The sequence below is a fragment of the Sminthopsis crassicaudata genome, chromosome X (assembly GCF_048593235.1).
Source record: "Sminthopsis crassicaudata isolate SCR6 chromosome X, ASM4859323v1, whole genome shotgun sequence".
Taxonomy (NCBI): Eukaryota; Metazoa; Chordata; class Mammalia; order Dasyuromorphia; family Dasyuridae; genus Sminthopsis; species Sminthopsis crassicaudata.
This window is the reverse complement of record NC_133623.1, coordinates 57,902,884-57,929,580: the sequence shown is the minus strand read 5'-3', so window position 1 is coordinate 57,929,580 and position 26,697 is coordinate 57,902,884. Positions and strand designations below refer to the sequence as shown.

Below are 26,697 nucleotides of genomic sequence, written 5' to 3'. Positions count from 1 at the left end.
CTTCTTGACTCTAGGTGTAGGGTTCTGATTATGCTATAACCTCACCACACTGCCCTATATGAATGAGTCAACAGCTTGACAGCTTAAAAACCCACACAGCCTTTGCCTCCCACTATCTCTCTCCTAGTCAAATCCCATAAGAATGACCAGTTCTGGGCACCGTGTATTTGAAAGGATATTGAAAAGCTAAAAGGCAACTGGGATGGTGAGGGGCTTCAAAACCATTGTGTACATGTAACAGTGGAAACTATAGATGTTTGTTTAGCTTTAATTGGAGCTGTAGAGAAGGTACATGGACTAGTACTTTCTCAATGGATAGGAGTCAACAGATAGAGCTGAGGACCACGAGTAGAAGTCATAGGCAGACAGGTTAGAGGTCGAGCTAAGGAAGAATAAGCAATGAAGAATGGGCAGCTTTCGGAAGGCAGGATTTTCCCGTGACTGGAGCTGTTTAAGCAGGATTTGGCTGAGCATCTATCAATGATGATTCCTTCTTCCACTGGATAAGAGGTGGGCTTCACTAACACACACAGACAATAAAGCTCTATCGGCCCCGCTGACGATAAACTGAATACGTTGGTTCACTTGTAGATCTGATATCATTTGCCTGAAGGTCCAGAGACCACATTATTACTTTGCAACTCCCTGCTCAATACCAAGTTTTATTGCCCAGTTTATTGCTATGTAGCATCATTTCTGCCAGCCCTGTCTGTCTATGGAAAGCTATGGAACTGGTACAGAGACACGTGGACGTATGAATCGGCTTCCTAGCCAACTTTTGCTGTGTCTCATTTAAAGGGACTAGGACATGCATTCAATGACCTTTTCAATGAGAGGCCCCCTGAACCCCATGTCCCATGAGTTGTAAATCAGGAACAGGAGCAGATGGGGAGGCTGTGGCCCAAAGCAGGGGAGGCCCTTGCCTAGGGTCACATGAATAGGAAGTGGCAGAGATTCTGGATTCAGATGATTTATGGATAAAGATCCATCAAATCTATGTAAGGAATGGAAAACAACCAACACCGGGAACCCCAATTAGTTTCATTGAGTCCCGTATTGTCATGATTACAATGGGTAAGGGTCCTCCCTTGGGTTTATTCACTACTTTTAATTCTTCTCAAAATATTTTAAGGATATTACCTTATTTTCTCTAAATCATGGCCCAGTAAAGGAGCCAGTGTTAATTGTACCATCCTTCCTTTGAAGAGGAGGAAATTGAGGCTCAATCAATGAGACAGCGATTGAGTTGTACCAGGGCCCTTCACTCTCAGTCTGCTATTTTTGCACACCAAGGGGGTCTAGAGAATGACCCCCACCCCACCTAACCCATTGTGCTCCTGTGCATCTCTTCCCACTGCCAAAAACTTATAAGGAATGTTGAGAAACTCAGACCAGAATGATTGTTTAGCTTGGAAGAAGGTGGGAATTTTACCCAGGGGATGAGAAGATTTAGGAAACAATACTATATCTGCTATAAGCACATAATTCATATGAATTTGAGCTGGAAAATATCTTCACAATTTGGCCACTTTGGAACCAGGGTGACCCGAATCAAGTACTTTGGGTCTCAGTTTCCTCATCTGTAAAATGAGAGGGTTGAACTAGAAGACTTCTGAGATCCTTCTAGTTCTAAATCTACATGACGCCATGGTCCTAGACCATGATTCTTATTTTACAGTTGAGGAAAATGAGACCCGAGTAGAGGACGCAACTCATCCAAAGTCATATGGCAAATGACAGAGCCAAGGACTCTCCCCATTAGAATGTAAACCCCTTGTAAGTATGGCTTATATTCCATTGCCTTTATATCTCCAGTGCCTAACACTGAGCCTGGCACATAGTAGGTACTTAATAAATACTTGTTGAATATTAAAACCCAAGTTCTCCCACTCAAAATCTTCACAATGTCCCCTTATGATAGAAGTGTTCAACTCGCAGAAGAGCTTCCAGGAGGAAGTGAGAGTCCACTTATTTTACTTGACCACAGAGAGTACATCTAGAACCAGAGGGCAGAGGTTAAAAGGAACTGAAATTTTGGTTGGCTTTGCATGAGGACCAAGTTCCTAAGAAGAAATATGGTCCAACAATAGGATGGGCTATCTCGCAGGCAGTGAGCTCCCCGTCTCTGTAGATCTTCAAGCAAAGGCCAGGTAACTCTTCCGGGGAAATTATAACGGGAATTTCTGCTCAGAAGAGGGTTAGACTGCATGATCTCTGGGGGTCCCTCCCAACCCTGAAATTCAACATTCTGTGGCCTATGGAGAAAAAGAATTCTCCCCCCCCAAAGAAGCACCATGTTTTGCCAGGTTAATGCCTGCAGTTGCTCACTGCTCCCTTTGAGCAGGCTCTGATGCTGATAAGCAGCATTTCCTTTGGCACAGCTTAGCTCTATACCATGTAATTGCAAAAATAACCATTTAGACTGTGAAGAGGCAATGTGCTCCCGAAAGCAAAACTGTGTGCCAGGAAATGAACCCAAAGATGGTAATTAAATTATGGTGTTATCAGAGAGAGGCCAGGACTGCTCGCTGCTAGGAGGCAGCAGAGAAGCTCAGGCCTAGGAAGAGGGGATGTTGGTCAGTTCTGGACCCCCCTCCCCTTAACCCCACTGGTGAAGCAGGACCTGTCACTCCCAAATCAGGGCTAGTCCCGTACATGAGCTGGATAAGCAACGCCTGACAAATTACCATGGGAAGAGGTGCCCAAAGTATCTCTTTCCCTCCCTAAAATAATCCAATAAACCTGTCTCGGTATCCCAGATTCCTCCTAGAATAACCATTCATTAAGAGCCTAAGGAGACAGCATAGTACGAGAGCTAAAGGACTGACTCAGGAATCAGAGGACTTGAGTACAAATCCTACCTCTGATAACTACTCTGTGACCTTGTCCTTCCCCTCCCCTGGCCTCAATTTCCCCCCTGTAAAATGAGAGGGTCGGTCTTGATGGTCTCTGAGGGCCTTCTTAGCTCTAGATGCACAGGATTTTAGAGCTGACATGGATGCCGTGGCCATCTCATCTAAAGCAGGCCTTTTTAAATTTTTTCCACTCATGATCCCTTTTCACCCAACAAATTTTTATGTGATCCTGGGCATATAGGTATATAAATACAAATCAAACGTTTCCTGATAATAAATCATAATTTCATAATGCTAACATTCAGTCATAAGACCCCATATGAGATCATGAACCACAGTTGAAGAAGCGGGATCGAAATCATACCTGAATAAGTTCTCCCTTCCAATATAGTCAACGAATGGTCATCCAGTGTCTGTTCAAAGACCTCCAAGGATAGAGAACCTATGATCTTTCCAGCCAGTCCATCCCACTTTATTATAGCTCTAAATTGTTAGGAAGTTTGATTTGGGAGATTTATTTTCCTGATATCAAACTTAATTTGCTTCTCTGAAATGTCCATATATTTTTTCAAGTTCTTCCCTCTGGGGCCAAGCAAAATAAATCTAGTCCTTCTATATGCCAGTCTTTCAAATACCCCAATGAAGATAACATGGCTCTCCTCGAATATTCTCTTCTCCTAGCTAAACATCCAAGTTTCTCAAGCTGTTATCATGTTTTCCTTTTTTATCTAATAAAAAGGAAAATAATTTTAGTGTGAAATTAATGATTAATGAACATTTCAAGACAAAATAGTGAAGAGTATATAAGAAACTCTAAAATATTACAAGATGTAACAAAATCGCTATACTGTGTCTATTCTGTACTTTTTTGTGAATAAAAATAGACATTTTATTGATGCTTTTTTTCCCTTTAACCTACTTCCTCTTCCCCCAGTGAAAGCATTACCTTTTAGTAAATATGTAGCCTAACAAATCAATATGTCATCCATGTATAAAGATTCTGGTCTGATTTTGTATCTCATCACTTCTGCCAAGAAGTGGGAATTATGTTTCATCTTCAATTTTTTCAAGTCATTAATGGTCAAGTTTAGTCAAAGTTCTTAAGGCTTTTAAAACTGTTTGTATTTCACATTATTATTTTGCTCATCACATAAATTATTCTAGTCCTACTTATTTCACTCAACATCAGTTCATACATGTCTTTCAATGTTTCCTTGAATCTATCAAATATTCATATCTTTTATCTATAAAAATATTCATTTCTTTTCTTTTATTTTATTTTATTTTTTGCTGAGGAAATTGGGGTTGACTTGCCTGGGGTCACACAGCTGGGAAATGTTAAGTGTCTGAAATCACATTTCAACTCAGGTCCTCCTGACTTCAGGGCCGGTGCTCTCTCCACTGCACCACCTAGCTGCCCCTAAAGTCTTCATTTCTTATGCAAATATAAAGTTTCATTACGTTTTTAAACCTCAGTTTGGCCATTTGCCAAGCCATGAGCACCCATTTCATTTTTAGTTCTTTTGTTGTGTGTTTTCAAACAGTTAAAATGTTTCTGTTACCCAGAAGAAGTGATTACATATTAGCAAAGATTGGTTTAGTACTACTAAGCCACATTGTTACCCCAGGAGACCAACATTGAGGAGATAAGACATGAGCTGGGGATACATCGATACTTTTTTGTGTGGAGAGGGCCAGGTAAAGTGGGGTTCTTTCCTTATTCTGAACTTCAGAAAACTTTGGCTAATGGTTATTTGTCCTTTGAAGCCTGGGATTTAATGTTGTCCTTCCAATCCCCATCAACACTCAAGGACTAAACGACGTCATTGGGAGTACAGTATTCTACAAAGCTTTTCAAAGTTGGGGATTGCAGGCAGTATTGCCCTCATGTTACCAATTAGGGGACAGAGAGAAGAAATGTAATTTGCTCGGGAGAACACACAATTATTGGTGTTGGGGCCTGAATTCAAACCCAGCTTTTCCAAGGCTATCACTCTACATCACGACAAGCCCGAGGCTCATAGGGATTTGATGCCATACTGTAGGGTCGTTTGGTGTCAGAGTTGGGATTCTGACTCAGGCCCAAGGACTCCAAAAATGGCTCTTTTCTCCCTCCATCGGTATGAGATTATTGAAAAGTTTCTCTCTTTCTCTCATTACAGTCTGCTCCCAGTTCTCCAGAGGGGTGTATGCTATCTTCGGGTTCTATGACCAGATGTCAATGAACACCCTGACCTCCTTCTGTGGGGCTCTGCACACATCCTTTGTCACACCCAGCTTTCCCACTGATGCCGATGTGCAGTTTGTCATCCAGATGCGGCCGGCACTGAAGGGCGCCATCTTGAATCTGCTGAGCCACTACAAGTGGGAGAAGTTTGTGTACCTGTATGACACTGAAAGAGGTAAGTTGTGACATCCACTGTTCCTTCTTCTTTCAACAAGTGAATGAGTTAAAGAAATAATGAATGAATGAATAAATGAAAAAGTATTTGTTAAGTATTTACTGCAGGCCATTTATCACTATGCTAAGCCCCAAGATACAAATAGAAAGCTCAAAAGAGTTCTCAAGGAACTCTTTTGAAGGATACAACATATTTTTTAAAGTTCATCTGCTGGACAGATGGAAAGGCACAAAAGTCCTAAGGGTGCATCCGTGAGGCAGATGGAAGGGCCTAGGGATCTGTATCCCCGATTATGTAGGTTATATAAGTTGAGCAGATGACAGTGCTAGGAGACTACAGGATGTACACATAGGAGAGAAGGTTGGACCTAGAGGCTCTTGGGATGCAACGGCTGAGCAGATAGTAAGGTCTGGTGGTCCAGAAGGACCAATTTCATCCAAGCTACATGAACAGTCAAAAAGTAAGGATGGAGGGCACCATTGGTTGTAGCCATGAAAAAAAAAAAAGACCTGAATCTCTCCCCCTAAAAATGATTTGTCTTAACTAATTATTTAATGTAAAATGTGCACCCCCCAAAATTCATTCAGTCTAAGGTGGAGAGAGCCTTAGGACAGAAGAATGATTATTTGTTTATTTATTTGTTGGGGGGGGAGGGCTAATTCCCTGATAGGGAAGGCAGATGTTACTCTCCCCATTTGACAGATAAGGAAACTAAGGTTCTCAGAATCAGTCCATAAACAAGCATTTATTAAGCCCCTACTCTGTACCGAGCACAGACGTAGGATCTGCCTTAGTCATTGAAAAGTCAAGAAACATTTGATCCCACATTGTTTATGCAGAGAGTTCATACCAGATTCTGTTAGATGACACGGGTCTCTTTTCATAGGAGGATGAGGCTCATACAAAGATAACAGACAATATTGTCCCTTATTCGTAAGCACAAAATTATTGTTTTGTAAAGTCTGATGGAGTGGGGGTGGGGGTCAGAGATCATTACCACCTAGAGGAATCTGGGAAAGCTTCCTGGAAGAGGTAGCATCTGAGCTGGATAGAAATTCCCCAAGAAGGATGGGAAGGAAAAACAGACCAAACAGAGGAAACAGCTTGAGAATGTGCAGCTGATTGAGCAGGAAGTTGAGACATGGACCGAGACATGGCATTTCTTGTTGGCTCTCAGATTGAGGATTGTCCTATTATCTACTCTAAGTCTTCCTAGAGTGGCCCCCTTAGCAAGTAGAGAGAGATAGAGGGGCTAATGCAGTCCACAACGGCGCTTTGGGTAGATTTGCAAAATTGCTATTGAGGCGACGTGTTGAGGAGATAGTCTGGATAAAGAACCTCGGAACCAAGAGCCTCATCTTATCCAAATGTTGCGCTGCTGGTTTGCCCAGGCTCACACAAAGCTTGGTCAGTCACCAACCACTGAGGAAGGCCCTAATGCATCCAGGACCCTATGCTTGCTCCAGCTCTGGCAAAGGAGGTAGGACATGGGCATGTCAGGTAAGCCCAAGCAGAACTCACTGCTATGAATAATGTTACATGATAGATGCATGGGAGTCTGGAAGAAAAAGTGCTGAAAGGATGTCCAAGGGGGACTGGACTGACTGGGGGAATCATAGGAGGCTTCCTAGAGAAGCTGACACTTCAGTGAAAAGGATGAGTTGTAGGAATCTGCTGGACAAAAAGGGGGAGGAATGACATGCTAGGTAGAAGGAACGGCATAAGCAAAGGCATGGAGGCTGGAGAATGCTCAGGGCCTGTATGGAGGGCAGAGAAGATTAGTTTTGTATAGAATGGAGAAGGCAAAGAGAGAATGACAAGAAGAAGCTGGAAAAGTTGGGTGGTACAAGAGTAAAGAGACCTGAATGTCAGGCCAGAAGTGTGAATTATCCAAGATACAATAGGGAGCCACTAAAAATGTTTGAGCTAAGGAGTATACCCATTTGTACATATGAAACATTAGCCTGGCAGAAATGTGAGACCTAAGCATGTCATCATGGGATCATGATGCTTCAGTAATAGACTCTCCCTCAGAGGACCAGGACATCCCCTTCCTCTGAGACTTCCCCCCAAAGCAAAGTTGATTTGTCACTTATTAGCTCATAACTGCACTCCTGAATCCTGAAATCTTAGAACTGTAATAAGACCTCAGAGTGTGTTTAGCGCAACTTAGATCTTAGCAGGAATCCCTTCTATAACATTATCTGGTAATAAGTGGCCTTTCAAAGCTTCTTATCATTATCATTGGAAAATCTTTGAGCCATAAAAAGGATAGTTTCTATTGCTTTGATGAAGGGCTCAGAACAAGGGCTCGGGAACTCTTTTTGTAGCATATGTCTTGGGCAGTGGACTTTGCTGCATGGCTGCAGGAAACCAAGATGCTGCTCCCCTTTCTCCTTGGGTCCAGTTGAAGAAATGGAAGCAGTGAGAATAAGTGACCTGGGATCATAACACACAGAGGTATCATAGAGTAGACAGAGCACTGGACTCAGGGTCATGATGAACCGAGTTCAAATCCCACCTTAGATACCAGCTATGTGACCCTGAGCAGCTGACTTGACCTTGAATGGTGCTTCTATTGTTTCATCTGTAAAATGAAGACTCACTAACCACTATCCCTTCTAGCTCTAAATCTATAATTTCATGGTCTTATGAGCCATCATAAATCTAGAACTGAACATCATACATCTAGAACTGAACCTAGACTTCCTAGGTCTCACCTAAGACCTACCTTCTCACTGAAGCTCCCAAATAATGTGACCTTAGAGACCTCCCAAAATCACCCTCCTGGTGTACCTAGATTCATTCTAATTCACCTGAGATGCTTGTTGCTCACGTGTGGCTTTTGCCTTGGGCAAGTCACTTTACCTCTCGTTGGGCCTCAGTTTCTCTTTTTGTAAAATGAAGGGCTGATTGGATGCCTTCCCAGGTCCTTTCCAGCTTAAGATCTAGGAGCTTAGGTACCAAATTCAAATGCTGTCTCTATCCCTTAAAGCTATGACCCCTTGAGCCTTATTTAAAAAATTTAATGTGTTCACTATTTTCCCATTAAATGTTTATTTTAATTAAATTTAATTAATTTTAATTCAGTTCTAGATACATTGGAATATCATAGCCAGAGGGTTATGTGTTTGACATCTCTGTTCTCAGTAACTCTTTTTTTTCTCCTGAGGCAATTAAGGTTAAGTGACTTGCCCAGGGTCACACAGCTAGTGGAGTGTTAAGTGTCTGAGGCCAGATTTGAACTCTAGTACTCCTGACTTCCAGGCTGGTGCTCTGTACCACCTAGCTGCCCTCTCAGTAACTCTTTAAGCCTAAATGTTGCTGACCTGATCTTATAGGGGGAAGTTCCCCTTCTGGGAGTTCCCCATACCAATGAAATCCTCCATCCAGCCCCTGCACTATGCCTCTCCTTTTTACAGGTGAAGCTTTGAGCTTAAAGAGGTTAAATGATTCATTCCTAACAGAGAAGGGATTTGAATTCGGATTTTCCTGACTTGAAGTTATACCCCAATGTCTTACTATTTAGAAATGCCAAAAAGCAAAGATAATGTCAGTATGTGCTTTTCTAAGTCCATGTGCACAAGTGGCTTGCTCAGAGTCACCCAGCCCATATGTTTTTAAGGCAGCACTTGAACTCAAGTCTTGCTGGCTCTAAGGCCAGCTCCCCATCCACTATACCATGCTGCCTCTTCTAACCTATAAAGTGGAAACAATAAAGAACTTTGCAAACTTCCAAAGAGCTATATAAATGACAGTCATTTTTTTTTCTAACCAATCTGTTCTCAAGTCCTCTCTGTATCTCAGTTTTCTTGCATTGGATTAAGATGGTGAAGCGGAGAGAGATGGCACAGTACAGTGAAAAGATCATCGATAGGCAAGGGCCAACCCCTCTCTCTATATCTCAGCCCAGCTGGCTTCTGTGGGCCCCTCCAGCCCTGGATCTAGGATCCTAGATGATCCCCAAATTCCTTTTTAGTTCCAACATTAGATCTCTACTCTTAGAAATCCTTTCCAGAAATGCCTCATTATTTGTTGACAAGCATCTGCAGTTTCCACACTGAAATGGTCCGAGATAAAGTCCAAATCAGTGTCCAGTATCTGTGTTTTTCTCTGAGGCCCAGTCTCCTTCTAGGGGAGAGCCCTTCCAGCTCCCTTCCACTGCTTCGTTCTCCTGGCTTCATGGATTATCTTGGGGAGGATGACTCACTTAGCTATGTGATCTTGAGCAAGTCCAATCTCCTCCCCTGAGAGTACTTTCTCTCTGTCAATTGAGTAATCCCACCTTAATTGCTATCTTCAGGCCTTCTAGGTAGAGATCTTTGATCCAAGTACTTATTTCCACAGCTCTCTCCCCACATCTTCCCCTTCAAGCACAGATTCAAGGACACGATAACAATAGCCATGAATCCAGTGGACCGTGAACACAGAGTTTTTCGGGTTTTGTCTTTGTTTAGCCGGCGCCTCACACGGGACTTTACACATAGTAGGTTTTTAATAAATGCAAGTTGGATAGGACAAGGCAAACTCAGCTCACCTTGGTTTGGGGCCTTATTGGGACTCTGGCTCCTTTTTCCATCTGCATAAATTAGACGGGCCCAGGGAGTACATTATCCTCTGTGAGACAGACACAAAATCCCCCTGTCTGAGCAGCAATAATGGAGGTTGACAGTAGCTGAGACATTTGGTAGTTTCTGCAGCTTGCCTAATCTATTGTGATGAGTCTTCAAATCAGAGAACACCCCAGAGCCCGTACAGAGTGCTGAATGACTATTTGGACTGGCTTGTGAAGAAAAGGCCGTACATATGTCTGTAATGAGAATTTCATTGAAGAGGAAAATACCAGAGCTGTCATATTTTTGAATACTTTGCCCGGCACATCCTTGACTGCTTTGAGGCATAAAAAGAGCAAATATGGAGCAATTTGTTGTCAGCTGTTGAAATAAATTATCATTTAAACACTTCCTCTTCCACAAAGGTTATTAGCTTGGTAGCTCGTTCCTGGGAATGGGCTGACTATCTGGGAGAAAAAATCACAAGCCATTAAGCCAGCCACTCCAATGCTGTAGATTAGTTACTGGGGCAATTGTTCTCGCCACAGTGGGACAATGCAGCAGATTAGACAACGGTGACTATTAATAAATACCGGCACCCTTTACGGCTGTCACGCCAGGCAGAGAAGAGCCTCTCTGGGAGGGGACGCCATTTACTGAAAGATTTCCAGCTTGGCTGGGAAAAGACACTGTGGTTCCAAAGATATTTTCTACAAGGAGTACATTTCTCCAATCCCATTCTCACGTCCCCCTCCAGATGCCCTTAATTCCTTGATTCCAGTGAACTTAGAGTTGAAATAGTTAGACTGTGGAAGGAATACAAAATTTAGAGAGAAACGAAAGACATGGGCTGCAATCGTCATTCTGCCACTGATAAAATTATAGGATTTAGAGCCGAAGGGAGTCTTAGATGTCATCCAACCCCAGTCCCTCCACTTATTATTTTTAATTATTCTTATTTATTTCATCAAATATTTCCCAATTACACATAAAACAATTTAACAGTATGCTGACTAGAATTAGGGGTAGAGCTACTACTTCAGCTGCATAGTCCACGATTCTGCTTCCACAAGCTCCTTTTGGCCTGTGAAAGAAATAGCTCCTCCTCCCCCACCCCATCCTCAACCCCCTGCAATGCACCAGTTACCTGAATGGCCCCGACTCCTCTGGAGGCAAAGAGGCAGCAGGTGGCAAGATTTCTCTCTCTCGTTCTGACTGGTGTTCTCTCCCAATGCATTTATACTTTCCCCAAGGCAGATCAGAGCCCCAAAAGCAATTAACCCTAAAAAGATGCTGAATCACTCTGCTCCGAGGAAGAAGAAGCAGGAAGAAATAGGCCTTCTACCTGTGAGAGCAGAGTAGGTGGTATGATGCTGACAGATGACAGAATGCAGAAAGACTCAACTCCCATCTTTTCTGGTCAGAAAGAGTGATCTTCAGATGGGTGATGGTACCGGGGCTAGAGGGAAGACAACTGAAGTCCAAGATAGATGAGGAATCTATCACGGAACCGTTGTAACTGAGCTTATGATCCCAGACCCAGATGAAATGTGCTCCTAGGTACGGATGGAATAGGAGAATCTGATCTCAGAACCACTGTGACCTTGGAGGAGTCACAGAAAAATCACAAGTTTCCAGAAGTTCTCAGAATACTAGACATGGTCAGGTTCAGTATTGATGTTCAAGAATCAAGAAAAGATGGTTTCTGGAAATTATCAACTGGCAAATTTAAGATAGGGAGAAACTCTAGAGCAATTATAAGGCAAACAGTTTGGGAGCCCTTAGAAAGCAGATGGTGAAAACCAGGAGCTAGCGTTGTTTCTTTAAGAGTAATTCATCAGACTTCTTTCTTAGAAGCAGCTAGTGGTATAGTACCTAGAACCCTGGCACTGGTATTCAAATCTGGCCTTGTACGCTTACTTAGCTGTGTGATCCTGGGCAAGTCATTTGGCCTCTGCCTCAGTTTCTCCAGTTGTGAAATGGGCATAATGACAGTATCTGTCTTTCAGGGTTGTTATGAGGCTCAAAGGAGATAATATATTTGTTTCTTTAGCATGTAAAAAGGATTAATTACTTCAAAAGATAGAATCACAAATATACAAACTTACTCCACAACACATAGGAATCATAATCATCCCCACTCACAATACCATCTCTGTCTCCAAGGAGGGGAAAGGGATTAGGTGCGTGATTTAACTCAGTTCTTATAATAATAATATTAATATATAATAATAATAATAATAATAATAGTTCATTTCCAAATCTAAAACTCCCATGGGACTCCCAAGGACCATGACTTCTCAGGGCTAAAAGCACTTAGCATGGTGCCTGGCACATAGGAGACTCTTAATAAATGCTTGTTTCCTTCTTTCTTTTTTTTTCCTAGTAGGGCTACTAACTAATAGATAAAGGCAAGTACAGCCATAGTGTCATAGCATAGCATGGATTTTAGCAGGACATTTCCTTTTTTATTTTAATGGTATTTTGTTTTCCCAATTACATGTAAAGATAGTTAACATTCATTTTTGTAAGATTTTGAGTTCCAATTTGTTTCCTTCTCTCTCTTACATCCCCTCTCCAAGACAACAAGCAGTGTAATGTAGGTTATACATGTACTATCATTTAAACATATTTCCATATTAGTCATGTGGGGAAAGAAAAATCACAACAAAAGGGAAAAGGGAAAAAACACCAAAAAAAAAAAACCAAACAAAAATAGGTGAAAATAATATGTTTTAATCTGCATTCAGTCTCCATACTTCTTTCTCTGGATGCAGATAGTATTTTCCATCTCATGTTTATTGAAATTTTCTGTATGGCTGAGAAGATCTAAATCTAGTATAACTGATCATCCCACAGTGTTGTTGTTATTGTTCTCCTGGTTCTGCTCACTTCACTTAGCATCAGTTCATGTAAGTCTTTCCAGGCTTTTCTGAAATCATCCTCCTGATGATTTCTTACAGAATAACAATATTCCATAACATTCATATGCCATAAGTTATTCAGCCATTCTCCTACTGATGGGCATCCACTCAGTTTCAAGTTCCTTGCCACTACAAAAAGGGCTGCCACAAACATTTTTGCACATGTGGGTCCTTTTCCCTCTTTTGTGATCTCTTTGAGATACAGACCCAGTAGTGATACTAGCAGGACATTTCCCAGTCTCTCATAGCATACTAGTGAGAGTCAGAAGAAATTTTAAAAGGCATCCAATCATGGAACTCCCTCATTTTATAGAAGAGGAAACACAGAATCAGAAAAAATGACTTGGCCAGGTCATGCAAAGGATCCTAGATCTAAAATTAGAAGGGATCTCAGAGAGCAACTAATCCAATCCCCTCACTTTACAGAAAAGGAAACTGAGGTGGAAAGAATACTTGCCCATGTATCACACCGTCAGTAAGTACCTGAGGTCTAATTTGAACTCAGATCATTCTGAATTGAGGTCAAACTTTCTTTCCACTCTCATTGACTATAAAGTGGCAGTTGTGGACAAGATGGAAAGATATGACTTGGATGTTAAGGTTAAAATGGCAATTGAGGTAATAGATACAGCTGGGTAGATTTGTTTCTTTTTCGTTGATATCTACAGCACATTTCATGAGCACAAAGTAATTTTCTTTGGTTTTTAAGGCTAATCTTGAATACACAATCATAAAGGGCATTATTTGTATTCATCACCCAACTAAAGTCTAAAATTGAATCAACATCTAATCTTTACTTAAAAATACAAACTAAAAATATAAGACATAAAATACCAGATTTCAGTGTGGTGACCTAGACATATCCGACATGCCCTGTACACATATCCATGACCAGGTCGAATGGCCATATTAAAAGTTGTTTATTGGATCAAAGTTGTGTATTGGACCAATACAAACAAGTCTCCAATGGCATGCCAGAGATATTTAGCTTAACCTCTGTTCTAATCAACAATTTTGCCAATGACATAGGTGAGCTTTGGATTATATACTTAGGTGGGTCCCAGAATTCAGAACCATGGACAGTGTTTCCACTAGCATAAGTCATACCCCAACTCTCCACACATTAATCCTCCACTGTGAATCCACCCAATGAAAAAGAGGTTCTTTTCCTATCTCAGGAGTTCTAACGCAGCCCTCAAACTGTCTTTCGCCTCTCGTTGTTGCTCCATGACCCTTCACTCCCTTTTCTGAATCCGTATGTCTTTGCTGCTGATTTTTTCTCATTTCTCATATGCAAGTATTTATGGTGACACAATGTGGCTGGCTTGCATCTGCCATGTATCTTCCCATGCCCTTTGGGTTAGTTGTAATTACAATTCTGAGATCATGATGTTTCATGTTCCTTCACTTGAAGAATATTGATGCTTGAAAGATGGGCTTCTATGACAGTGAGCAGCTAGGGAATCATCCAAAGTACTCTGCCATTTTCCAGCTCTGTGTCTTCCACTTGCATGATTCTGGACCCGGCTCATTGTTCATTTGAAATACCTATACACCAAGAGATGCTTAGCCAATTTGAGAATGGACCCAAAATGGAAAGAAAAGCTAATATATGTGATCTTGGGTCTTTATTTCCTCCTTTGTAAAATGAAAAGATTGGGTGAGAGGACTTCTGAGGCTTTTTCTGGCTCTAGAGATTCAACCTTGAGCAAATCACTCCTCTCCTTAGGCCTCAGTTTCCACATCTGTAAAAAAGGGGATTGGTTCTGAGGTCCTTCTAGCTCTAGGTCTCTGATCCTATGGTGGTCTTACTCCATGACCCTATGATATTATCTCAGGCCTCAGTTTCCACATCTGTAAGAAAGGGGGGAGGTTAGGACAGATTGGTTCTGAGGTCCCTTCTAGCTCTAGGTCTCTGATCCTATGGTGCTCTTACTCCATGACCTGTGAATGTCATATTGAATGACAGAATCAAGATTTTAAAAAGATCTCAATAGAATAATAGGTCTACCCAAAGGAGGCAAAAGGTAATAGGGCTAGATATAAAGTGATGGATGTAGCTTTAAACAAGCTAACAAGTACAATATGGGGAAGTGTGGCTGGAGAACAATTCATATTAAAAAAAAGATTTGGACATATATACATATATTGTATTTAACTTATACTTTAACATATTTAACATGTATTGATCAACCTACCATCTTGGGGTGGGGGGAAGGATGGGAAAAATTGGAACAAAAGGTTTGGCAATTGTCAATGCTAGAAAATTATCCATGCATATATCTGATAAATAAAAACTATAATTAATAATAATAAAAAAAGATCTGGGGCAGTTTAGTGGGTTACATGCCAACAACCGTAGAAGATCATATGATCTTAGGTGGCAGTAAGAGAGAGAGACTATCTGGATAGAGGTAGGTCAAAGTCCCTTTGGACCCTACTATAGTCAGACCACATCTGAAAGGCTGTGTTAAGCTCCAGTACCATGATTTAAAAATAAAATTGAAAAGCTGTGATGTACTCAGCAATTGAAGAATGATTGACAAGTTTGGGTGTAGGGGTTTAATGGAATGGTATTGTACAACCAGAAATGAAGGGCATGGATTCAGAGAAACTGAGAAAGACTTTCACGAACTGATGATAAAGTGAGCAGAATTAGAACCATCTGTACAATGACCACAACATGCAATGAATGGCCAACTCCAACTCGAGAGCATGGATGATAAAACACGTGATGAAAGGGCATGTGTTCAAATGCTGACATCTCTTTTCAGACTGGCAATGTGCAGGGCTGGTTTTATGGGAATATTCGGATTTTGTGATAAAGGTTATGTTTCTCTTCTTTTCAACTGGAGTGAGGGGGGATATGAAAGAAGGGTCAGGGATGTTGCCAAAATATAGAAAGAAGCAGGTTATTGAAGTAATTAAAGGAAAATGCACAGAAGAGAACCAGAGGAAACAGACAGCAAAATAGCTTAGAAAGTAACACGGTTGAGTTTATTACTTTAAAAAAAATGTTCATAGTAGAGTTGTACAGATTCAGATAGAATTGCTTTTTCTTTTTTCCTTTGAGAGGAAGGAAAGAGAATGTGAGCAGGATGGGGAAAGAACTGGAAATTATATTAGATGAGTACACTTGGAGGAACTAGGAATGTTTAGCCCAGAAAAGAGAAGACTATGAATGTGTGTGTGTGTGTGTGCGTGTGTAAATTGTGTGTGTGAGAGTATGAGTGTGAGTGTGTGAATTGTATGTATGTTAATGTGTGTGTAAAATGTGTGTATGAGTGTGTGTATTTATGTGAATGTGTATGTGGATTATGTGTTAATGTGTGTGTACATGTATGAATGTATGTGCGTGCAAGTGTGCATGTAAACTGTATGGTTATGTATGTGAATGTGTGTGAGCATGTATGTGAGTATGTACACGTATGTGTGTGAGTATGCATGTGTGTGTGGGGGGGTGTTAGCAGAGATGGGGGGTAGGAGGCCTGTCTCAACCATATGAAGCTGCCACGTGGGAGACGGTTGAGCTTTGGTCTCCTTGGTCCTAGAAGGCAGAGCTGGGAGCCTGTCTGGACACTTCAGGGAGGCAAGTTGTAGTTCAACATGAGAGAATTTTCCAGCACTTGGAGCAGATCCCCGACAGATGGCCTCCAAAAGGAGTGAGTCCTCTGACCCCTGTCAAGGGCGCTGAGGAGGCAATCCTTGTCCTGAGCTGAAGTCCTACAGGCTATGATTCTGAATTTGGAGTCAAAAATCTTGGTTCAAATCCTGCCTCAAGTTCTTCCTACCTGCATGGCCTTGGGCAAGGTGTTTACCTCTCTGGGTCTTGTTTCCCTTATCTGTAAAATGAGGGAGTTGGGTTCAGTGACCTTTAAGGTCCTTCCGCTCTAAGTTTATGATCCTGAGATTCAAAATGGTTTTCAGCTAATGGATGATTCTTCTCATTTTGGAAGTCAGTGTACTATATCAGTTTGGGTAGCACCTTCAAGGCCCCTTGTAGAACTCACACCCTGTGTACTTCTGTAGGAGATCACAGCAGTTGCCCCCTCCTGTGCTGTGACTATAAGGGGCCTCCCCAGCTTTGTGGGTGTGTCTTGACTGGCAGCTCCATTTAGGATCCACTGATTTTTGCGACACCACCAGGGAGTCGAGCTTTGGGATGGAAGGAAGCAGTCAGAAGTGTTCAGTGCAGCAGAAAAGGCAAGGAGAAATAGGAGAGAGAAAAGGCTGCCGGACTGGGGTCTCTGGGGTTATGGGTCATACCTTGGAGACAGGAGTTTCAGAAAAGCAGCAAGAACAGGAACCATGTGATAGGAGGTTAGGGAGGGCCCAGAGAGGACAGATGGCTAGAGATGGCTCAACAGAGAAACGGAACAGTGAAAGGACGGAAAGAAATAGCATACTTGCTTGAAAGGGCAGCAAGGTCAAGGGAAGAATAATGGCAGGCAGCTTACAAGGGCCTTAGCACCTACCTGGGCCTCAGGGGGTCAAACAAGCAAGCATTTATTAAGCATCTATTATGTGCTCAGCACTCTATTAAGCGTGGAGTGCACACAAGAGAAGCAGGCACTGGCCCTGCCCTCTGCCAGCTGGGCAAGAAAACAAAATGAATACCTCGAACAATTAAGGAACAGTTCACAGTGTACTTATAGATGGTCCGGCCCAGGAGTTCTGGCAAAGGACGGTCTGTTCAATGTAGGCCGGAGGTGCCAGGAAAGGCTTCATGGACAAAGCGAGGAGGGCCATTACTGGACCATCACCTATCTCTCTCACCCCGCGGTGGTCTGGCCTTGGTCCCTAAAGGAAAACAAAGGGATGGGTCCAACCCACCTTCACTCATCAGAACCCAGAGACACAGCGCCAAGCAGCAGGCTCGAACCTCCCAAAAAGAGAGCGATCAACGTTATTGTGAACTCTTTGAGGGCTCCCTCTGGTCCTTCAGTAGCCACACAGATGTGAGTTCAGGAATCGCCTCTCTGATACCTGCTGGCTGTGTGAAAGAATGCATTTAAACTCTCTGTGCTCGGCAGCTCTCTAAGCCTGAATGTCCTAGAGAAGGTGCTGACCTGCATTTGTAAAAAGACCTCCCTCATCTGGGAGTTCCCTATACCACTAACATCACAGTTCCAGTTTCTGTCCCAGGCATAATGCCTGGTGCAAAGTAGACACATAATAAAAACTTGCTGATTGATTATTAAATGGGAAAAAAGATTTCCATTTCTCTAACTTGTTAATATATACCGAGTACCATGTGGTATAGTAGATAGAGCATTTCCTGATCTGAGTTCAAATCCAACCTCAGATACTAACCATGTGACCCTGAACAAGTCACTTAACCTCTGTCTGCCTCAGTTTCCTCAACTCTAAAATGGGGATACTAATAGAGCTTACCTCCTAGGGTTATTATTAGGAGGACATAATAATTGTCCTCCTTGATAATAATTGTAAAGTGCTTTGTAATTCTTAAAATGTCATATTATGTCAACTATTATCATTAGAATTCATTCAATAAGCATTTATTAAGGATTGATGATATTCAAGGTGACTGAAAAAAGACAAAATGAAAAGAAGTTCCTGTCTGCAAAGACTTTGAGTTCTACTTGGGGGGAGGATGTAGCATCTTAGTGGATAGGAAAGAATGCCATAGGAGGTAGCACCCAAGGTGTGCTTTGAAGGGAGTGAAGAATTCTGGGAAATGGCTAAGGTGGAAGATGAAATGTCAGAGTTGGGGAACGGAGAGTGGCCCAATTTGTCAGAACAGAGAAAATGTGACAGAGAGGTAAAACTTTCTCCCCACAATCCTATGGGATAGATCATTTGTTGTTCAGTCACATCCAGCTCTATGTGACCCCATGGTTTTCTTGGAAAACATTGGAGTGGCTTGCCATTTCATTGTCTGACATGTCCCTATTTTACATGTGAGAAAATGGGGGCAGATAGGATAAACTGACTTGCCCAAGGTCATACGGCAAGTGTCTGAGTTCAGAATTGAATTCAGGTCTTCCAGACTCCAGGCACAGCACTCTATCCACTGCAGTGCCACCTAGTAGCCCCAGGGATAGATCATAGAAATATATCATTCCCATTTTCTTGACAGGACAGACTCAGAGAAGGAAAAATCTAGGCTCACATAGCAAATAAGCATCGGTGCTTGAACCTCCAAATCTGAGCCACATCCTGGCCCATTCCTCCGCCTCTCCATCAAGGCTGCAAGTACAGGTCTCTAGAATAACACAAAGCCGGATGAGGGCACTAGTGGGCCCCTTGCCTGCCTTCTGCTAATTCAAAAGTGCATGTGTAATGATAATAATGAAGATAAACAGAGCTCCTGCCTCCTGGCCTCAGGCAGTTCCCTGCTCACCTGGAAGACCTCCACAGCAAGCCTTCCAGAAGGCTGGGAAGGAGGAGGAAGACAGAAGAGGCAGTCCCTTCCTCCCCAGGCCCAGCACACTGAGTGCCTTTAATTGGTGGGAGATGAGGGAAGAAGAAAGAGAGCCTTCCATCAGGCCTTTTTGGGCAGCTGCCAGGCGCGCCACCCCCTGGGCTGCTGGCCTGCACTCTGTCGGCTCCCCAAATGATCTGATTAATTCTCCGGTGCTAACTGTCTCAGCAGGCTTTCTGGGCACTAGAATAGAGGCTAATTAAGATCAGGTCAGGAGGAGAGGCCAATGAGAGTCTGTTCATTTGTGGGGCTCTGCTCTCATTGGGGGCTGGGCTTCTTTGGCTAGTTCAGTGCCCTTGGCATTGATTCTGGCCGGGTCCCATGACAACTTCCTTTCATCTTATCCAAGACATACATCGGTCCTTCCTTTGTGGGAGATTGCCAGGTCCCAGACTCCCTTTGTAATGCTACTCATTCCCATTTCTTTAGGACTGTAAGTTTGCAGCGACTTCCCTGACAGCATCGCTGGGAAGTAGATAGTACAAGGCTCCATCCTCACTTTACAGATGAGGAAACTGAGTCTCAGAGAAGTGAAATAGAGAACTTAAGCACACTGGCACCAGAGTTTCATAGGACTGTGGGTATGAGAGCCAGGAAGGATCTTGGGGAATCTTGGGATCCAAGTGTTCATCTTACAGATGAAGAAACCATGACCCAGAGAGGGGAAGAGATTCCCCAAGATCACCCAGGGAGTGAGGGAGGGAGACAGGAAATGAACCCAGGCCCTTATACTCTGGTCTTGTTTCTACTCTCCCACCTTTGCCTCTCTTCAGCTTTTTTTTTAAATTAAATTTGGGATATATTTGGAAGGAATGATGAAAGTTAATGTCTTTTGTGTCCAGGCTATTTGAGAATAATTTTAGTGCAGTGACTAGGGAGCTGGCACTGGTGTCTAGAATATCCAGAACACCTATGTTCAAGTGCTGCCTCTGAAACACACTGCTTGTGTGACTATGGCATGGTTATTTCAGCCCTCCAGGTCTCAGTTTCCTGCTCCATAAAATGAAAGAGTTGGACTAGGTGGCCTCTGAGGTCCCTTCCAGCTCTACACCTGGGATCCTATGTGTGATCTTGAAGAAGTGAATTCCCGTCTCTGGACCTCAGTTTCCTTTTCTGTAAAATGCAGGTGATGGCCTAAATGATCTCTCCTTTTGTATGATCCGTTTTCTGAATTCCTTCCCAATTCTAACATTCTGTTTTCTATGGTCCAGAATTCCACCCAAGATGAAGGTTCTGTGTTCTAAGGACTTTGACATTCTAGGTTCTCCTGTATATTCTAATGTCCCTTCCAATACTAAGGTGCTAGGTTCTTAGGTCCCTTCCACATCTGTGTTCTTTTTATTAAGGGCTCTTTCAGTTCATCATTCTATGGTTCTAAGAGCCCTCCTAGTTCTCACATTGGGTTTTGAGGTCTGGCCTAGTTCTAACATTCTGTGTTCTAAGATCTTTTCCAACTCTGACATTCTAAGTTCTGAGTTCTAAAGTTCTTTCTGGTTCTCACCTTTTACTGTATCATTCTGTGTATCACCACAGTACTGTAGCTTCATATCTGTACTAATTTCCAACCATCCTGGTCAAGGAGGTGAGATAAAACATGCAGAAACCCCAAGTTATCTCTTTATGGATACCCAATGCCACCCAAATAAGTTCTGGAATCTAGTAGAAATATGAAAGAAATTGGATCATCAGAATCCTGTGGCCTCCCTTCGGGGCCCAAGGTCAACCTGGCACTCCCCTGAAGTAGGAAGGAGGAAGACACTGAGGATTCACCATCCAGGTGCCTTCAAACAGTCGCTCCTGAAGCCTCACTGGGGATAAAGCTAAGTTGGTCACTCTGCCCATGCTGCCTCTGGCTCTGGGCTTGGCTGCCACTGGTCCCCATTCTCCCCTTTCAGGGATTGTCGTGTCAGTCATTTTCCCCTTACTTTCCGTGCATCTGGCCATCTGCAGTTTTCAAGATATTGGAGAGAAGTGAAGAAGGGGAAGGAGATGTGGCAAGAATCACATTAGGGTGGATGGCTGGGTGGGTTGTGAAGTAGAGTGCAGTCTGAGGAAACTGAGGTTCAGCGAGGGCAAGGGACCGACCTAATGTCACACAGATGAGAAGTGACAGAGCTGAGCCTTAGACCTACCTCTCCTGACCCCGAACCCAGGGTTTTTACTATTTCATGCCACCTGAGCCTAGCTGGACCATGGCTCTAGTGCCATTCAGGTGGCGGCTGCTGGGCCCAGATCCTCCACTATTCCATTCTCCTCGACCTGCTGATATTTACAGAATTGCTTCAATTCCCTCAAGACAAGGCAGGAGCAAAACGAAATTAATCTCCTCAGCTCCCAGCAAGAGAGTAAACAAAACAAATTGTTTCCAAATGCCCACATAGGCAAAGTGACAAGGATGACAGCCGGCCGGGAGGGCTGGCGCAGAGCTAGTGCACAGAGGGCTTTGCAGCAGATCAGCTCCTAGGGTTAATGCGGAAGGCCATGCCAGCTTCTCTCGGTTATCTGTGCCATTGGAGGGGAGCCCAGGAACGGCTAATCCACATGACACTTCTCTGGGCACGAAATGCTCTTCCCCAGATGCTCAAACAAGTCTATGTTATCCATCTCTGGAGGAAGACAATGGCTAGGCTAGGGTCTGACTCGTGTCCAAAGGAGATGATCCAGACACGTCAACAGAAGGGAACCAGGGAACCTTTCTGCACTTGTCCAGACTACCTGGAGAAGCTTCAAAATGAGCTAGGAGATTGGCATTTCACTGGGTCTTGAAAGCTTTTTGGTGTCAAGAATTTAGACTAAAAGCACCCTTTGGTGGAGTAAACAAAGTCTCTGAATTCCTCCACTCCCAAAACCGTAGCTGTAAGGGAACCCAGAGGCCATCCAGTCCCATTTCCTCATTTTATAGAGGAGGAAACTGAGTCCCAGTGACTCGACCAAGATACACAGGTAATAAAGTATGAAAGGTGAGATTTGGACAAGGATCTGCATGTTGAGAGTCTCTTTCTACTATACAATGGACCCCCTTACTTTTTCCCATTTTAAGCCTGAGATGGTAGTACTATTACTACTACTACTACTACTACTATTACTACTACTACTACTACTACTACTAATAATAATAATAATAATAATAATAATAATAATAATACCACAACCAATAATAATAATTATAATAATAACTAACAGTTGTATAGCACATAGTGTGTGCCAGGCATTATGCCAGGCACTTGACAAACATTATCTCACTTGATTTCCACAACAACACCACAAAAGAGATGCCATTTTTATCCCCAATTAACAGATGAGGACACTGAGGCAAACAGGTAAAGTGACTTGCCCAAGGTCACATAGTACCTGACATACTTGGTTCTTCCTGACGCCAGAATCAAAACACTGCTCCACATATTGTGGAGTCACTTAGGCCTTCCCTTAGAAGGAAAGACCCAGTTTTATCTTTATGGCCTGTCTTAGACTAACCAGATTAGATTTTGGGATAGGCCCTAGGGAAGGAAAACATCAGAGACCCCTCAGCATGGGATGCAGGATCACTTCCAAAGTGAGACTTTCTCCAGCCCACTCAAGTTTGTCCAAGACAAACTCTGTCAGAGAAACCCTAAAACCATAGGCTCACCCCTAACCACTATTTCATTTCTGTTCATTTGGAGTTGACACATTATAATGGGGCACGTTATTAAATAACTGGTTTGTGGCATGAGGCTTGGTTGTACAGCTGGATTATACATCTCTGGAAGTATATCTTTTGTTCCACACTCATACATCTTGTGTCCCCACAGTGTCTAGCACAGTGCCGTCTGTATGGCATATATATATATATATATATATATATATATATATATATATATATATATATTTATGATCCTGTGATATATATACATATATATATATATATGTATATATATCACAAGATCACAAAGCACTGAATTTTAGAGCTAGAAGGCAGCTTAATACAATTTTCTCCAGTCGTGTTGCATTAGCTTTGGTAAAAATGGATTGAGTCCTCACTTTACCATTGTGTCAAGTTTCAACAGCTGTTAAGTCCTTTTACAAAATGGAATTGCGGTTTTCAAAATAGGTACGTGTGTTTCTCTGGCTTTTGGTCAAAGGGCTCCTCCAGTGCGTTGTGGCAGCTTATAGGCTATCCTGATTTCTCAAAGACTATGTCAGCAGAGCACAAGTGCCAGAGATGTAACTGAGAATTCTGTACCTAGAGGCAAACCAGCTGAGCAGGGTCATGGCTGGGGAGCAATCTAAAGTATGATCACTCTGTACATGGTTGTGCTAGGCTGCCCACGGAAGTCGGGGGATTTGAAGAGGTAGACAAACTAGGAAGCCATGTTGTTTGAAGAGAACAGGACCTGGAGTGTAAAAAAAGCAGTATAATCAACAGGGAGTCTATGGGACTGGAAGTCAGGAGTTCAAATCCCATTTCAGACATTTACTAATTATGCTTCTCCTAGCAAATCACTTAACTGCTCTGTGACTTAGTTTCCTTTTTTTGCAAAGTGTGGAAAATTAGACTTGATGGTCTTTTAAGATTTATACTCTTGTGATTATAAATCACAGTGACATAATTAAAGATTCCTAGATAATGGGGTAAACTTAAAGACCAGATAGGGAGCTGAATGATGTTGGGTAGGGGGATATGAAAATAGCAAAGAATATGTCACTTCCTCCTACCAGGCCTGCCTCAAAAGGTATAAGAAAAAGAAGAGCCAGCCTTAGAGAGGGAGTTGAGAGAGATGTGGCACCTTCTGGAGAAAGCCGGGGCTCAGTGAGCATCAGGAGAAATGTGAGAGGAAGAGATCTTGGGTCAATAATCAAGAAGGGCTCCAGGGGATCTGGCAATAAGAGCAGAGGAGGCAAAGGAGAGGGAGGGCTAGGACTGAGCTGAATAAGGGGGGAGACAGCAGAGGAAAGGAGAATCAAAGAAAGGGAAATGGAGGCAGGGCTCCAGAGTGATTGTCTGACCAGAGCTGCAGTTGTGAAAGGAGAATGGGTAGCCCATCCTTTTCCTGCATTTCCTGGTCTGCACTACCATCCACTCATCTCCTGTGGCCAACATCCCTCCAAACACTTCTAGGACATGAGCCAGCACAGGAGTAAGGAACAGGGACAGGAGTCCCTGGATCAAATCAGAGAGGGGGCAGCAATACCACTGGGGAGGGATGGAGGCCCAGATGCTGCTACCTGTGACAAAGATCCAGCTTTCAGGTATAATTTTGGATCCTCCCAAGCGATAAAGGCTTCAAGTACTGACGGGCTACAGGACCTTTGTTACCCAAAGACCAGCCTAGCTAAGTTTCAAGAGACTTATCATTGCTGCCACCAGGGAATAGATTATTTTAAGCCATGGTAGCTCACAAAATTTTTTCTCTAAGACTTGAAGATGTGGAATCTGGTTGTCACAAGTCTTCCACCTGTAGTTTACTTTCCTGGGCTCACTTTTATCATCTGTAAATGAGGGAGGAGAGGACTAGATGGCCTCTGAGGTCCCTTCTAGCTCTGGACTAGGATTCTATGTGTGACCTTGGGAAAGTAACTTCTCTCTGCACCTCTGTTTCCTCCTCGGTAAAATGAAGAGATTATTTCCTTTAAGCTCAAGATCTTTAACCCTGTAGAGTTGGAAAGTATCTTCCTCCTAGCACTCCTATGAAGCAGGCCATATAAGGATTCTCCTCCCCCTTTGACATAGGGGGAAACTGAGACTGACATTGTTAGTGTGGGAGCTAAAATGGTGAGCTAGGCCTTTGGAGCCCCAAGTTCTGAGCTCTTTTCTTTGCAGCCCACTCCCTCTACTAAACCAAGCAATAATAAGCGGAAAGCTCTTTCCAGCTCTATGTGGTTAAGCCATTCCTATTTCCTGCCTCTCGATTCCTTTATCTGGAAAATGGCAATAATACAGCTTGCTCCTTATCTCAGAGGAACAAAAAGGCCTGGCACTACGATGTGTGTTCATATCAAACGCCACAAAGTATGATTGGCAGCTCACCCACCGCTAAGTGAGGGACTCTCTAGATAAGTGGATAGGGCTGGTGGGAGAGCCAGGCACTCTTTGGAGAATCAGAAGGACACCTAACAGCGAGCAACCAACAGGGCCTGAAAGAGTTAAGGTGTCCCCCCCAATCCTAATTATACTTGAAGAGTTGTTTACCCTCCCACCCCAGGTCAGCCCATCTTCCCTATTCTATAGAAATATTACTGGGGGCCTCTTTCCCATTGGTGAATCACTCACCCTAAATGGGCAAAATCCAGCAATGCTGTCAGAGCAAAAAGTTCCTGTGTAGACAGCCATCAGCTACCCCAACCAACAGACCTATATTGGGCAGTACATGAAGCCTTTCATTTCTGAAACTTTTGTGCCCTCCCCCCGCCCGTGAGGGTACCCTCCCCAGAAGGTAAAACTAGAAGCGATAGGTGGAAAGCAGTTCCAAGACAAATCTAGGTTTAATGCTAGGACAGATTTCCTAATCATTAGGACATCTCAAAATCATTAGGAAGTCCCAAAAAGGAATGGGGCTGCCTGGGAGAGGTGGTGAGATCCTCGTCACCAGAGGCCTGCAAGCAAAGACTGGGTGATCATCTCTGGGTGAGTTGTAGAAGGGATTCTTATTCAGTAGCAGTTGGCCAAGATGGCCACCGAGGCACCTTCCCACACTGAGATCCCAGGATTCAGAATGACAGAGTCAGGTTCCACAATTAACTCAACACACTACAACGGTAGCCTGAATCCAAAGAGGAGACAATGGGAACAAATGTGAAGTCTCACTCTTCAGTTCAAAAAATCCCATTTATCAAATAAAAGTTGGGGGAGGTTCCACCATTTGTTAGTTCCTCTGAAGAAAGCTCTGGTGAAATACTAGGCCAATGGGTGTTAACCATGTGATATGCTAACACGTGAAGGATGCTTAGAAATTGAATGCATTAAGTAAGGCTGGCCTAGTGTCTGGGGCTAGGGCAATGAGGGGTTCTCTGTCTTCTGCTGGGTTGGACCACATCTGGAGTGTTGGGTTCATTTTTGAGCACTATACATTCTAAATGATAAGTGTCCCAAGGAGCAGGAGCAGGATGACCAAGGTGCTTGGGATCATGCCCGAAGTGGGTCCTAGAGAAGAGAAGGCTTAAGGAAGGCCTGATTGACAACAGTGTTCAAGTATTTGAACGACTGTCATGTGGAAGAAGCTAATAGTAGCCTTGTTCTACTTCTTTCTAGAGTACAGCACCAGAAACAATAAAGCAAATTTGGGCTTGGACCAGACTAGGATGGGAAGGGCCCCTTGCCCACTTGTCCAGGAGATCATGGAGGGGATGGCCTCTAAGAGCCTTTCTGACCCTGAGATTCTGGGCTTTTTCTTCCCAACAACTCACTTTCGACCTTCTTAAGTAGCCAGCCATGTTTTTCCCAACTCAAACGCTCATTGTCTAACTCAGGGAAGGATTCCCATGTTGGTTGCATTTCATCAACACTTAGAGGGATTTCACTCTTGGGGGAAGTCATGGGCA

General features: G+C 43.1%; 1 protein-coding gene across 5 annotated transcripts in view; it reads left to right on the top strand.

The window, feature by feature from the left end:
* Positions 1 to 26,697, top strand: part of GRIA3 (glutamate ionotropic receptor AMPA type subunit 3) — a 274,320-nt gene that overhangs the window by 76,660 nt on the left and 170,963 nt on the right. For all 5 annotated transcript variants that reach the window (XM_074277576.1, XM_074277577.1, XM_074277575.1 and 2 more), the window contains exon 3: positions 5,018 to 5,257. In XM_074277576.1, the coding sequence (XP_074133677.1) occupies positions 5,018 to 5,257 (240 nt within the window). The remainder of the gene's footprint in view (positions 1 to 5,017; positions 5,258 to 26,697) is intronic.